Genomic DNA, 12,926 nt, shown 5'->3' with positions numbered 1-12,926 from the left:
TTCAAATCCACAACACATTTTTTTATCAATATAAACTGCTCAGGATAATATGATTTAAAATGAGTTTCAGTTAATACGGTAGTTTTTCCTTCATCAATCACTTCAATCACATTCCAGACCAAAGGCCATCTTGTGGGAGTATCAGCTTTTCTTGATATTTAAGTCAATTCCTAAAACATAAACATTTTGTTTTATTTAAATTCAATTTAATTATCAATTTTCATATCACGAATTGATTACTAGTATTTATTGTAATGCCCTAATATATCCAAACAAAGATAAATGTCAGGGTTTTGGTTTTGATTTTTAAAGTCTGTTTGGGATTAAAATAAAATAAAATCAAAATAAGTAAAGCCCCAATGCCATTTTTAATGCCAAAAAGCAGGCCTGGGGGTTCTATCAATTCTTTTCTTTAGTAAAAAGTCCAAACATCGGTGCCTTATTCTACACATATCAAATTCTCAGACCCCAAGATGCAAAGTTGTCCCAAAATTTTTATGTAAACTATTGTATTTTAATAACCTACCTTAAAAATCTGTAACATGAATTTGAAAATTAGACTTAATGTGTTATTCAGAAATACTATTATAGTAGATAGGCTGCCATGTAAATTTATATCTTGTAAATGGATATCAACAAATTTAAAACATAAACAGTGGCGCATCCAGGAATTCCATAACAGGGGCGCAGTAGAAAGCAGGGGAGGGGGGTGGGGGTTCTTGTGGCTGTACTGAAGTCCCCTGTGGATCTAGGGCGAGGTCCTTTTTGGAAGACTGGGGCTGAAAAGCTAACAAGTTCTTACACATAAAAAAGGAAGTTTTTTCCTTGATTTTAAGACAATGGATACATATTAAAATTTTTACATACTCAAACAACAATTTCAAGAGGGGGGGGGGGTGCCCGCAACGCCGGCCCTGGATCTGCCTTTGAGAAACATTTCTTGACAAGCTTTTTGATGATATCTTCGCATATTCTATATTTTTCAAAAAATAGAAAATTATGGAATTTTAAGAGATGAAATATGAAAAATATTAACTTGCATTTGAGGAGGAAATCCTCTCGTTCAATATCCTTGTTCATGTTTTCTTCAACCGGACATCATCAGTATACCTGTGGGATATATTTACTATACATAATTTATGACAAAACAAAATGACTATATAAATGCACACTTTTGTACTTGTTGAAAAGTTTAACAATTTTCTTGCATATTTTGAATCTGTCAAGTAATTATGTAGCCGAGTATTTTCATGAGAATAACAAAACGCATATATAAATCAACATATACAAACTGAATTATAAAATGGAAAAAAATAATAACTAATCTAAGTTATTCATATCGTAGCTTTAAAAAAGTTTTTAACATTTTAATTTAAACCATTATTGATTATATTTGTTCATAGACTGTAAGCATCATTTATTTATAAGCGTATGTTTACGGATACGTTTGACACTGTTAAACCCCATCCCCCACCCCCCTTATCACAAAGATTTATGTAAAAACAACATATAACGTACAGAGTTTATTGAACAAGAATAAATTTTAAAGTTGAAAAAATTCTTTAAATGCAAATAAAACTAAATGAGGAACTTACCTTCTGAAGTCGCAGAGATGAACGTCTCCCCGAATGCATGTGGCACAACACACAGTGTGACTGAAGTCATCGAGGTTTTTGTAGCGAAATACATGATCGAACCTATGTATGGCTAACCGACTTTGTATCAGCATAAAAGGTTAATTTACAACAGTTTTAACACTTAGGGAATCCTGAAAAACATCTATATAGTGCACAGATTTGACGTTTTTACATGCTACCGGAAGTGCTGTTGAACCTAAACGGTCGTGGCGCCACCTATGTTTTTACAAAGGGGTAAAACCGACAAATATCGGCAATTCCACATGACCAATATAAAATGTGATGAACATTCATTATTTTTTTTAAAGATTTTTTTTCTCCTATAATAGAAAACATTTAGTAGCATGTTAACTGATCGACGCATATATATCATTACTTGTATTTCTCTTAGCAAACGAACCCTTTTTGTGACATTTTTTCCAACAATTAGGACATCACTGATGCTTCAAAAATTTGGAATCAGGAATTAATGTCACTCGAATCTTGGGAATTCCAACTCAAGTATATCATTTATGTGAATAATTTGTTTTGTTTCACCAATGACAATATTTTATACGCACATATATATCAACATTTTTATTAGTTTGGAAAAGCCTTTTTGTTAAATAGAACGTTACATATGAATGTTGATTTGAATACAATATTAATTGCATGTTTTGTTAAAAACATCAATAATAAACTAGTCTTTAAGAAGTCTCTTCACTTTAGAATTAAATCGCTTTTCCCGTTATCCTTAATTCCGGATTACATATATACAATATGTCTTTTCTCCTTTATTAAAAATATATTAATTCAAATAGTACCGTTTTATTGTCTTTTATCTATTGTATAACATGATGATCATAGCAAAAGAAAAATTCACCAAATAGTTTGCACTTTTATTCATTTGTATATATAATACATTGTCATTTATTATCACATCAATGGAATCTGCATCTTCAGACATGAAGGGGATTTTTGGATTCTGTTTTTAGGTAGACATATGAATCATTATTTGTTTTATGATTAAGTTCTGGGTATATTTAATCTGCCTTAAAAAGGGACACTAATTAAGTAAAAGAATCAGCCAAATTAAATAAAAAACACTTATGCATTACGTTTCTATTAATTACATAAGATGATGTTAAACTTTGTAATAATATACAATTATGGTCTTCAGTAGGTCGATATGTGGTTATACAGGGTTATTGGAATTCCCATGGGTACAAACTGCACCTCGTTATTAGTTGACATATTTTTATATTCACATGAATCAAAATGTGTGCAAAATCTTATTTGTGAAAAGAAGAAAACTCTTGCTGTGGCCTTCAACACGACATTTAAATAAATCGACTGCGAATTGTCAATTAACAATGGTAAATTTTATTCCTACGTCGATATGAGATATTGAGAAGGGGATAGATAGAGAGGGAAAGTGAGAGGATAGAGAGAGGATAGAGGGAAAGAGGATAGAGAAAGAGAAAATTAGAGGAGAGAAAGAGGAGAAAGAATGGATAGAAAGAGAAAGGGAATAGAAAGATAGAGGTGAGAAAAGAGGAGTAGAAGAAAGAAAAAAGGGACAGAAAGACAGAGAAGAGGGAGATGCACAGCTATGTTAAGGACTCCCTTAGATGCCTCAGCTTATGCAGTGCTTCGAGAATTCGATTATGACGTCACGGTAAAAACTGTGCAAAAAAATCTCGGCGAATCAATGCTAATTTTCTTTTTCATACACTCTTACATTTAAAATTACAGTTAAATTCTTTTTCCTTTATCTCAGTTTACAATCAACTGTTTTAATTTTTTTTCAGTTCTCTTCCACGATGGATCTGACTTCGAAAATAAAGATATTATCGTTATTTGTTTTCTATTTTTGCAATGTTCTCTTTCCTTTTTAGATATTTTTATATTTTTATTGTTAGCTCTTTTTCTTTGGATTTTTGTCACTTCTTTTAAAGAGACCAACCCTTTAAGATGTTTTTTTTTCTAATGTAGTTGTTTTTCCGTTCTGGAGTTTCTTCTTCATGTTTAAAACAATATTTATTTAACATTCATTGAGTTACTGATACTTATTTAAAGTAAATCATAACTAAAGAAAGAGAAATAAATACAAGAAATAAAATCTTTTGCAGAATTAAATGCATAAACTTTATATTAAATGTAAAAACACACCTTATTCTCCTAATTTTCGCCATTTTTCCCAATGTATCTGTAATAAGTACAGTTACCTTTGCATCTTTCCGTTTTTTAATTCATATTTTGATAGTTTAATCAAACATAAACTGCGTGCAAAGAATATAACATGCTCTTCCAAAAGCATAAAATATGCACATTTATAAAATAATAGATATCCAAATTTGTTTGCAGTGCTTTTTTTTTTTTTAAAAAAAATGTTTAATGGAATTTTGAGCTTGAATATTATTCCTTATCTCCATATATTTCACACCTTATAGAATATTGTTGTTTATCTCTAAATATTTCAGTCTTTATAGAGGTACTTTATGTTTTGACGTCAATCTATACAAAAATTTACATTGGTCCCTTTTGAATAATTATCAATTCAGAACGAAATTTATCAGTGTAAATCAAACAAGAATTGGTTTTGAATAATAAAAAAAACACTTTTGAATCTTCTTTAGAATTAAAACTAATCTTAAATAATAATTTAAAAAAAAATAAATGTATAGCAATTGTTCATTTAACAAATTAAAAAAGTGATTTTAAACATTTAAACAGTCTTAATAAGTATTGATTTTTTTTGTATTTAAGTCTATCAATAAAAATATCTTAATTAAAATCAGCATGACTATTTTCAGATTTAAAATTGGTATCTATAAAGTAATGTTTTATGATGCCACCCACTGTTAGCGTTACTCTGAATTTTACACATGACCCATGCATTGTGAACTTTTTATTTTTTCTTGATTTTTCGATTAAAAGTCGCTGCTGAAAGTTTAAAGTGTTGTTGTAGATTCATCTTTTATGGAAATTTTAACTTCCCGTTTAAGGGTTTATAAGCTACAGATTTTTAAGAGACGCTTATTTCCAGATAGGGCTCAAGTAAAACAATAACAGGAGTTTGTGTAGCTATCTCCGTGTACGTCTGGTTCTTTGGTGCGGCTAGTTCTCAGCATATTTATTCCGATGACAAAAATGACTGTTTTCTTAATGATCAGACTATAAAAATATTAAACGAAAAGATTGACTCCCTGAGAAGTGAAAACGCGAGGATAACGGTTAATCAAAATAAAATTCAAGAAGAATTTTACAAGATGTTTAACATCCTGATGAAAAATGTAACCACCATCCACGAAGATTTGAAGAGCAGTATACTGCAAACTATCAAGTCTGGTAACTCTCTCTCTCTCTCTCTCTTACTCTCTTTCTCCCTCTCTGAGTTTATTTTATATTACGATTATTATTTTATTATGTATTTATTTTTTTTCTTTCAGAGTTGTATAAAGATTGCAAGGACTACTATATCCATGGTAAAACAAAATCTGGGGTTTATGAGATATATCCATTTGGCAATAACAGCAGGGTCAGCGTCTTCTGTGACATGATGGCAGAAGGTGGAGGGTGGACAGTAAGATCTCTCTCTCTCTCTCTCTCTCTCTGTCTCTCTCTCTCTCTCTCTCTCTCTCTCTCTCTCTCTCCTTGTTTCTCTAAAATTCTAAATATTTTTTAATTACAAAGTGTAAAAAAATTATATATCATAATTTTGATAACAATTTTTTTTTTCAACTTTAAATAGTTGTTGGTATTAATATAATTAAAGAAGACTTATGTATGAATCTTTTATGTTTAAATCATAATTTTTAAAAATTTAACTTCACTACTTTCTTTAATAAACCCGACATAAGTCATAAATCCTTAGGCTATCCAGAAACGTGTCAGTGGTTCAGTGTCATTCGACAGAAACTGGACGGACTACAAGACGGGATTCGGGAATCCTAACGGATCCTACTGGATAGGTAAATTATATACAGTTATGGAATGACTACAGAGGACATAGCAAATTTATGGATTCCCAAGGGTTAGGGTACCAGATGCAGAAATATTCCTCTCCCTCGGGAACCCATTAATTTGCTGTTTACATTGTACCCATTTTATAACTGTGTAATATTTTATGTTGTTTTAGGGGATGATATTTCTTCTGATTATTAACAGTTTAAATTAGCATTTAATTTTTTTAGCAGTTAAAATGAAGTTTTTAACAATATATGTAAAATACAATATATAACGATTTCCCTACTTTGATTTCAAAACATGTATGTTCATTGCTGCATGCACTACACAATTAGAAATTTCTGCATACCTTCATAATCATATGTTGAATTATATGACAACTTGAAATAAATATTTTTTGCTTTATTAATTCTTTATATATTACACGACGATAAAATATTTAAGGAAATGACGTCATACATCAACTTACTAAGAGAAGGAACTCCTCCCTCTACGTCTCTATCACACTGACTAATGGGACAAGGCTCTATGAATTATACAACCAGTTCTCTGTTGCTAACGAAACCAATAAATACAGACTTTTTCTAGGTGGACCAGCTACCGGGACCCTGGGTAGGTAAACAGAAAAAAGAATGTAAGAATGACGACCTATATTAAGGAGAGAGAGGGAGAAAAAGTTTAATTTCTTGTGACAGATAGACAAATACCAATTCTTTCTGTGATAATCAGCCCTATAGTTACGCAATAAATGGAGGGGGATGTGTGGATATCACTATTTTGAAAGTAAATTTTTCATTTTATATTTAAAATCAAGAGTCCATACTATAAGAGCCAATCAGTAATAAATTGCTAAAAGATTGAACATTTCCTCGTCATAACCAATACATGCATACTTGTACGTAATGTTGTCAGAAACATAACTTATACAGAGAAATCGATTAAGGTGTTAAACGATTATTGAATTAAAAAAAAACAACTTGCATTGGAAATGTAATTATTACATTCCATAACTAGGACTTAATTATCCCGCTTTTGTGTTGAAGATAAACATAGCACACTTAACAAAAGGTATACAACACCAAAGAAAGAAGTTAACTACAAAAATTGTATCTACGTGTAGTCGCTCAAATTTGAAGAATTCTAATGATTAATGTGTTGATAAAATGGAAGAAAAGCTAGTGTTTCGTGTACTGTTAATTTAAAGAGGTGCAACCCCCCCCTTCCAAAAAAGGAAAAAATCATACCGTTATTTTCTAATGTTATATCAATTTACTGGTTCATGAAATTATTGTTTTGAATATCCCTTCTTTATATGTACGTGTATAGGCTAACCAATTTTAATGTTTAAAAAAGGCTTCACACGCATGAAATAATAATTAAATTTGTTGATGTCACCCGCCTGGCGCAGTGGTTAGAGCCGAGAAGTAAGGAATCTTTACGTCGCGAGTTCCAATCCCACTGTAGGGCGTGCAGACTGATCCTTCGGATGAGATCGTATAAATCAAGTCCAGTGTCGTAGTAGATGCTGGCACAAAAACATAACGAACTGCTCAATTGCCGTGTATAACATGTATTATAAAAGAAATTTTCTAGTTCTCAACCGGCAGATGATGGCATCACCATATGAGTGAAAAATGCTCGAGAGGGACGCTAAACTACATACAATCAATCAATCAATCAATCAATCAATCAATCAATCAATCTTTTATTTCTGTTGAGACTCATCAACATTTTCGTATACAGTTTTTAAAGAAATCAAAATGACAACAGTTCAATATTAAATGAAAACAGTGTTCATCTATTGTAATTGAAAGCAATGCAATTTTAAGTAATTCAAAAAAGATTTTTATTGTTGAATACTGTAGATGCTTTAAGCTTCAATTGTGTAGTTAATAATAATGATCTAATCTGAAATAGGTGTTCATGTTATATTTTTCTCTGATAATTTTACAGGGGACTCTATGTTACACACCGGTTATTCTTACTACGATCTGTCTGTTTTTGATTTGAAGAATTCTAATGATTAATGTGTTGATAAAATGGAAGAAAAGCTCTTGGTTCCTGTACTGTGAACTTAAAGAGATTCAACCCCCCCCCCCCGTCAAAAAAAAGAAAAAATCAAACAACGCGTATTTTCTTATGTTCTAACTCTCAACCGGCAAGTGATGGCGTTACCATATGAGTGGAAAATGCTTGAGAGAGACGCTAAACTATATATAATCAATCAATCAATCAATCAACCAATCATTCTTTTATTTTCATTTCTGTTGAGACTCATCAACATGTTCGTATACAGTCAAAACAAGAAATCAAAATGACAACAGAAAAACAACGTTAAATATCAAATGAAAACAGTGTTCATCTATTGTAATTGAAAGCAATGCAATCTAAAGTAATTCAAAAAAATGTTTTTATTGTTGAATACTATAGATGCTTTATGCTTTAAATTTTTAGTAAGTAATAATGATCTAATCTGAAATAGGTGTTCATGTGATATTTTTCTTTGATAATTTTACAGGGGACTCTATGTTACACACTGGTTCTTCTCACCACCCCGGACAGAGATAATGACAGAGTGACTGGAGATGACTGTTGTATCTTTTTATAATATTGTATTTCAGGAGACAACATGAGAAGATAATGACAGATTGACTGGAGATGACTGTTGTATCTTTTTATAATATTGTATTTCAGGAGACAACATGAGAAGATAATGACAGATTGACTGGAGATGACTGTTGTATCTTTTTATAATATTGTATTTCAGGAGACAACATGAGAAGATAATGACAGAGTGACTGGAGATGACTGTTGTATCTTTTTATAATATTGTATTTCAGGAGACAACATGAGAAGATAATGACAGATTGACTGGAGATGACTGTTGTATCTTTTTATAATATTGTATTTCAGGAGACAACATGAGAAGATAATGACAGATTGACTGGAGATGACTGTTGTATCTTTTTATAATATTGTATTTCAGGAGACAACATGAGAAGATAATGACAGATTGACTGGAGATGACTGTTGTATCTTTTTATAATATTGTATTTCAGGAGACAACATGAGAAGATAATGACAGATTGACTGGAGATGACTGTTGTATCTTTTTATAATATTGTATTTCAGGAGACAGCATGAGAAGATAATGACAGATTGACTGGAGATGACTGTTGTATCTTTTTATAATATTGTATTTCAGGAGACAACATGAGAAGATAATGACAGATTGACTGGAGATGACTGTTGTATCTTTTTATAATATTGTATTTCAGGAGACAACATGAGAAGATAATGACAGATTGACTGGAGATGACTGTTGTATCTTTTTATAATATTGTATTTCAGGAGACAGCATGAGAAGATAATGACAGATTGACTGGAGATGACTGTTGTATCTTTTTATAATATTGTATTTCAGGAGACAACATGAGAAGATAATGACAGATTGACTGGAGATGACTGTTGTATCTTTTTATAATATTGTATTTCAGGAGACAACATGAGAAGATAATGACAGATTGACTGGAGATGACTGTTGTATCTTTTTATAATATTGTATTTCAGGAGACAACATGAGAAGATAATGACAGATTGACTGGAGATGACTGTTGTATCTTTTTATAATATTGTATTTCAGGAGACAGCATGAGAAGATAATGACAGATTGACTGGAGATGACTGTTGTATCTTTTTATAATATTGTATTTCAGGAGACAGCATGAGAAGATAATGACAGATTGACTGGAGATGACTGTTGTATCTTTTTATAATATTGTATTTCAGGAGACAACATGAGAAGATAATGACAGATTGACTGGAGATGACTGTTGTATCTTTTTATAATATTGTATTTCAGGAGACAACATGAGAAGATAATGACAGATTGACTGGAGATGACTGTTGTATCTTTTTATAATATTGTATTTCAGGAGACAACATGAGAAGATAATGACAGATTGACTGGAGATGACTGTTGTATCTTTTTATAATATTGTATTTCAGGAGACAACATGAGAAGATAATGACAGATTGACTGGAGATGACTGTTGTATCTTTTTATAATATTGTATTTCAGGAGACAACATGAGAAGATAATGACAGATTGACTGGAGATGACTGTTGTATCTTTTTATAATATTGTATTTCAGGAGACAACATGAGAAGATAATGACAGATTGACTGGAGATGACTGTTGTATCTTTTTATAATATTGTATTTCAGGAGACAACATGAGAAGATAATGACAGATTGACTGGAGATGACTGTTGTATCTTTTTATAATATTGTATTTCAGGAGACAACATGAGAAGATAATGACAGATTGACTGGAGATGACTGTTGTATCTTTTTATAATATTGTATTTCAGGAGACAGCATGAGAAGATAATGACAGATTGACTGGAGATGACTGTTGTATCTTTTTATAATATTGTATTTCAGGAGACAACATGAGAAGATAATGACAGATTGACTGGAGATGACTGTTGTATCTTTTTATAATATTGTATTTCAGGAGACAACATGAGAAGATAATGACAGATTGACTGGAGATGACTGTTGTATCTTTTTATAATATTGTATTTCAGGAGACAACATGAGAAGCCACGATCTGTCTGGGATGTCCTTCAGTACCCCGGACAGAGATAACGACAGGTGGAGTGGAGGTAACTGTGCTTGTTTCAATGACGCTAGAGGAGGCTGGTGGTTCAATGAGTGTCACCGAGCCTTCCTTAACGGTCAATGGTCCCCGGGGTCCTGGGTCTGGCCATGGTATCCTACAGTGACTGACAGTAAACAGATAAAAGAGACCCTCATGATGATAAAACCTACCTGACTTTTTACATCTTTCTATCCATACTTATTCACGCATGATATGAAAAGTTATATACTTTTATTATAGATGATGAAAACCTTATTTTAAGACATAATGGTGGTTTCTACAGTATATACAATGTAATAAATATATAATGTTATTATGTGTAATGAATTTATTGAAAAGTCCTTATGTGTATTATGTTTAAGATAGTGTTGTACATGTAACATTCATTACTAAAAACAAGAAAATCGCATTTAGTATTGTTACATAATAAAAGTTTTGTTTTTATTTTATCAATTGTAGTTTTATAATTAATAGTCTAATGATATAAAGTATGTTCACAACAAAGACAATGTTTTTTTTTTAATACATTCCTTGAATTTCAACTGATCCCCGTGAAAGGTCACATAACTGGGTAGAAGTAGTATCCATCAGTCTGTCATCTCCGTACATGTGTGTTGATAATTAGAATTTCATTCTGTTACAGTTTATAAATGATGTAGAGATGATAATTACGTAAATTTTATTTTCAAACACCAATATTTCTCGTTACTTTTTCGTGTATTTTATATATACAGTGTGTGAAAAAGGCTGCATGTAATGCCAAACCAATGAATGGGAAAACAAAGTATTATATGATGACTTTTTATGACATTAACGTTGAAGGCCTTGACAGAGTAACGTCATAAGCGAAAATCAAATGTCCCGCTCTTCTTGAGCAGTTTGAAGTTTTATAAGCCACCTTTAGAAACCTTAACGTCACACTGAAATATATTTGAGTCTTTTAGACAAAAATGCTACAGATCCCTTGAAGCAAATGTTGTTCATTTTACGGCGCTAAATTTTGCGCATGGATAGGGATATAAAAAATGCATGGTTATTGTCTTGAAATATAAGCGATATTTGGGCGAGGGTAAGAAAACGTGATAGAGGGCGAGGCTTGCGTTTTCGACCCTAATCCCAAATATCGCTTATATTTCAAGACAGTTATCATGTATTTTGTTTATCCTGCAACAAAATTTTACATTTGAACGTCCAAAACAAGCTTTTTCCGACTGATTTAGGCACATCTCTGCAGTTGAAACTACGAAGCCATGGCGTAAACATTGCAATAAATGTGACGTAACAATGCTTTTAGAACGTCGGAAAACATGCGCGATGCTTTATTAGGGCAGTGACCGGATAAAGCTTTGGTTTATTAGGATAGCTTTATTAGGTCAGTGCAAGGGGTAGTTGCAGGATAAAATTTTTCTACTTTCCTGCATTATTTTGTAAACCACCTGTCCTTTCCTAATTTGAGAAATACTCTTTAACAACCTGTATGTTATATCTACCCTCTGACCCTTTATAATCGTCCATTAAAACTTATTAAATCGTTTTTTTATTGATAAAAACATTTTTTTTTCGGGGGAGGGGGTCACAGGAGAAGCCTATAAAAGGAATGGGGGCGGATACAAAATACAGGTTGAAAAAAGAATATATCTTACATTTGGGAATGAAAGGTAATTGATCGTTTAATGCTGAAATGAAGAAAAACATATCCCCAAAGTTGGCAGAAGACGTCGTTAACTACTCAATACTTACTTTAGGAGATCGGTTGCGTTTTCATCAATAATAAAATATAAAACATAACGCTACGGTTTCTGTAGCTAGAAGTAGATTCATGTTTCAAGGCTTTTAAATTATAAAGTATTGTAGACAAAATTGATAAAAGGATTTAAAAAAAGGCACAGTTTTAATGCTGGAGGTATAAAAATAAAAATGTCCGTATTTATTTTTTTTTTTTGATATCTTTCAAAAATATACTTAATAATAAATCAGCTTATAAATATTTAATGCCCCCACCCCCCTCCTCCCAAGGATTTTTTTTTTCAATAAAGCGTAAATATTAACAAACTGTTAGCCGCGTGTAAAGGAATGGCTCTATTGTACTGAATTCTAGTCATGTCATATCTAATGTCTATTAGTTGTAGTCAACTGATAATTAAAACAAGCTCGTGTATTAAGGAAAAAAGTCATTCTGTGTTCTTATGTTACTGATATAAATGTTAATATTGCCTGGTGTATTACATTTTGTGTTCTTATGTTACTGATATAAATGTTAATATTGCCTGGTGTATTACATTTTGTGTTCTTATGTTACTGATATAAATGTTAATATTGCCTGGTGTATTACATTTTGTGTTCTTATGTTACTGATATAAATGTTAATATTGCCTGGTGTATTAGCAGACTTTATCTATAGCCTGAGTACGTCTTGCTTACCATTAAGTTGGCATGATTACAAAAAAGGTATATGTCTGACGAAGTTTTAAAATTCTGCCATTGCCACATGTGTATCATCTTCTCCCTTCAGTTCTTCAGGTAATACTTCAACCGGATAAGACATATTGACTTATTGCGACACAATGCAATCAAGATTGATGACTTAGATATGGTTTTCCCTACGATGAAATTATAATAAATGGGCATAAACATAGATCATCAATGCTGTAGTTATTCTTTCTAACTAAAAGGTT

General features: G+C 31.6%; 1 protein-coding gene across 4 annotated transcripts in view; it reads left to right on the top strand.

The window, feature by feature from the left end:
* Positions 1-12,926, top strand: part of LOC134271512 (fibroleukin-like) — a 253,551-nt gene that overhangs the window by 88,278 nt on the left and 152,347 nt on the right. Inside the window, exons 2-4 of one of the 4 annotated variants that reach the window (XM_062753707.1) lie at positions 5,069-5,202; positions 5,494-5,590; positions 6,030-6,197. The exons of 1 other annotated variant lie outside the window; for it this stretch is intronic. In XM_062753707.1, the coding sequence (XP_062609691.1) occupies positions 5,069-5,202; positions 5,494-5,590; positions 6,030-6,197 (399 nt within the window). The remainder of the gene's footprint in view (positions 1-5,068; positions 5,203-5,493; positions 5,591-6,029; positions 6,198-12,926) is intronic. 2 more of the 4 variants (XM_062753700.1, XM_062753701.1) reach the window with 2 other exon arrangements.

Source organism: Saccostrea cucullata, unplaced genomic scaffold (assembly GCF_032062105.1).
Source record: "Saccostrea cucullata isolate Sc308-1 unplaced genomic scaffold, CSIRO_AGI_Scuc_v1 ctg352, whole genome shotgun sequence".
In the NCBI taxonomy this organism is placed as follows: Eukaryota; Metazoa; Mollusca; class Bivalvia; order Ostreida; family Ostreidae; genus Saccostrea; species Saccostrea cuccullata.
Note: the sequence above shows the minus strand (reverse complement) of the source record. Positions and strands in the feature narration are given on the sequence as shown.